The 1,393-nt window shown below is 53.1% G+C and overlaps 1 protein-coding gene across 1 annotated transcript; it reads left to right on the top strand.

Annotated features, from left to right (window-relative positions):
- Nucleotides 1–12: 12 nt before the first annotated feature.
- On the top strand, nucleotides 13–825 carry LOC123178182 (BURP domain-containing protein 11-like). Its single transcript, XM_044591409.1, has one exon. The coding sequence runs from the start codon at nucleotides 48–50 to the stop codon at nucleotides 489–491; it is 444 nt and encodes a 147-aa protein (XP_044447344.1). The 5' UTR covers nucleotides 13–47; the 3' UTR covers nucleotides 492–825.
- Nucleotides 826–1,393: the final 568 nt, after the last annotated feature.

Here is a 1,393-nt window from a genome sequence, read left to right as displayed (position 1 = left end):
TGAGGCCAGGGTCCTTGGTCACACCGACAATCCCGCCAACCACCTCCATGCCAGCTCTTCTTCCCCGCGACATCGCTGACTCCATCCCATTCTCCACCGAGCACCTCTCAGACATCATCACGATGTTCGCGCCGGCGTCCCTCACGATGACCAGAGAGATACGGTGGACGATGGAGACCTGCGAGCACCCACGGACGCTGCCCGGCCAGAAAGCAGGCTGCGCCACCTCCCTCGAGTCCCTCGCTGAGCTTCCGGCGTCCCTCCTTGGGAGGAGCAATGTCCGCGCGTTCTCCGCCGTGGATCTGCCCATGGATGACCCGGGAAAACCTGCGCTTAGGGGGAGGTACAAGGTGACGGCTGCACGGAAGCTCTCCGGGTCATCATCTGAGGTCGTAACCTGCCATGACCTGACCTTCCCGTACGCGGTGTACTACTGCCACACGTCCAGCCCTACGGCTGCGTACATGGTGACGCTGGCGAGCGTGGAATAGGGTGCCTCGCCGGCGACCATGGAGGTCATGGCCGTGTGCCACCTTGACACGTCATTGTGGAGCCCGAAGAACCCGTTCTTCGAGCTGCACAACGTTAGACCAGGTGATGTGGCCGTGTGCCACTTTCTCACTAAGCTGAGCATTATCTGGGTGACAGTCGATGAGCATGCCGACACACTGTAGAAGGAAATGCTCACGTCCGGCCACACCCTACGTATCTGTTTTATGTTAGCTATGTGGCCTATGGCATGAATACGATGTAGGCTGATCGACGTGTATCGAGATATGTGGTATGAAATAATTGGGTGTTGCCATCCGTGTGATCTTAGTCAAATTCTTATGTCTGATAAAATTCTGGTTGTACCAAAGAAGGCCACTAAGTATAGCGTTTGAGGAAAAAACGTTGCAACCTGGTGAACCTATACTTTTACACGTGGATGACCTACACTTGCACTATTACACCGTAGGCCATGTTGAAAATTATCCACTCACCCAACAACCTACGTCCATAATCGGTAGGCCATCTATGTGTCATTGACGGGTGGTTATGTACAAAGAACAACAGAAGTAAAGTGTTAAATGCAGGTATGTAGACCGCCTAGCGATGATTACAAGCAATGGAACGAGCTGAAGGTGCGTCGCCATCGTCCACCCCAAAGCCAGACAAATCTTGTTGTAGTAGACTGTCGAAAAATCATCGTGCAAAGGCCCCAAAGGACATGTGCACCAGAATAGCAGCCGTAGTCGATGAAGAGAAGGGTAGACGATCTAACCTGTTGACACATGAACATAGATGTAAACCGGATCCCAGCAGTTCCACCAAAGGCAAACACCGACTGAATCCCACGACATGAATCAGGGACACACCTCCACACACACACACACACACACACACACACAAC

The sequence above is a fragment of the Triticum aestivum genome, unplaced genomic scaffold (genome assembly GCF_018294505.1).
Source record: "Triticum aestivum cultivar Chinese Spring unplaced genomic scaffold, IWGSC CS RefSeq v2.1 scaffold16198, whole genome shotgun sequence".
In the NCBI taxonomy this organism is placed as follows: domain Eukaryota; kingdom Viridiplantae; phylum Streptophyta; class Magnoliopsida; order Poales; family Poaceae; genus Triticum; species Triticum aestivum.
The sequence above is the reverse complement of the archived record's forward strand: the minus strand, read 5'-3'. Positions and strand labels throughout refer to the sequence as shown.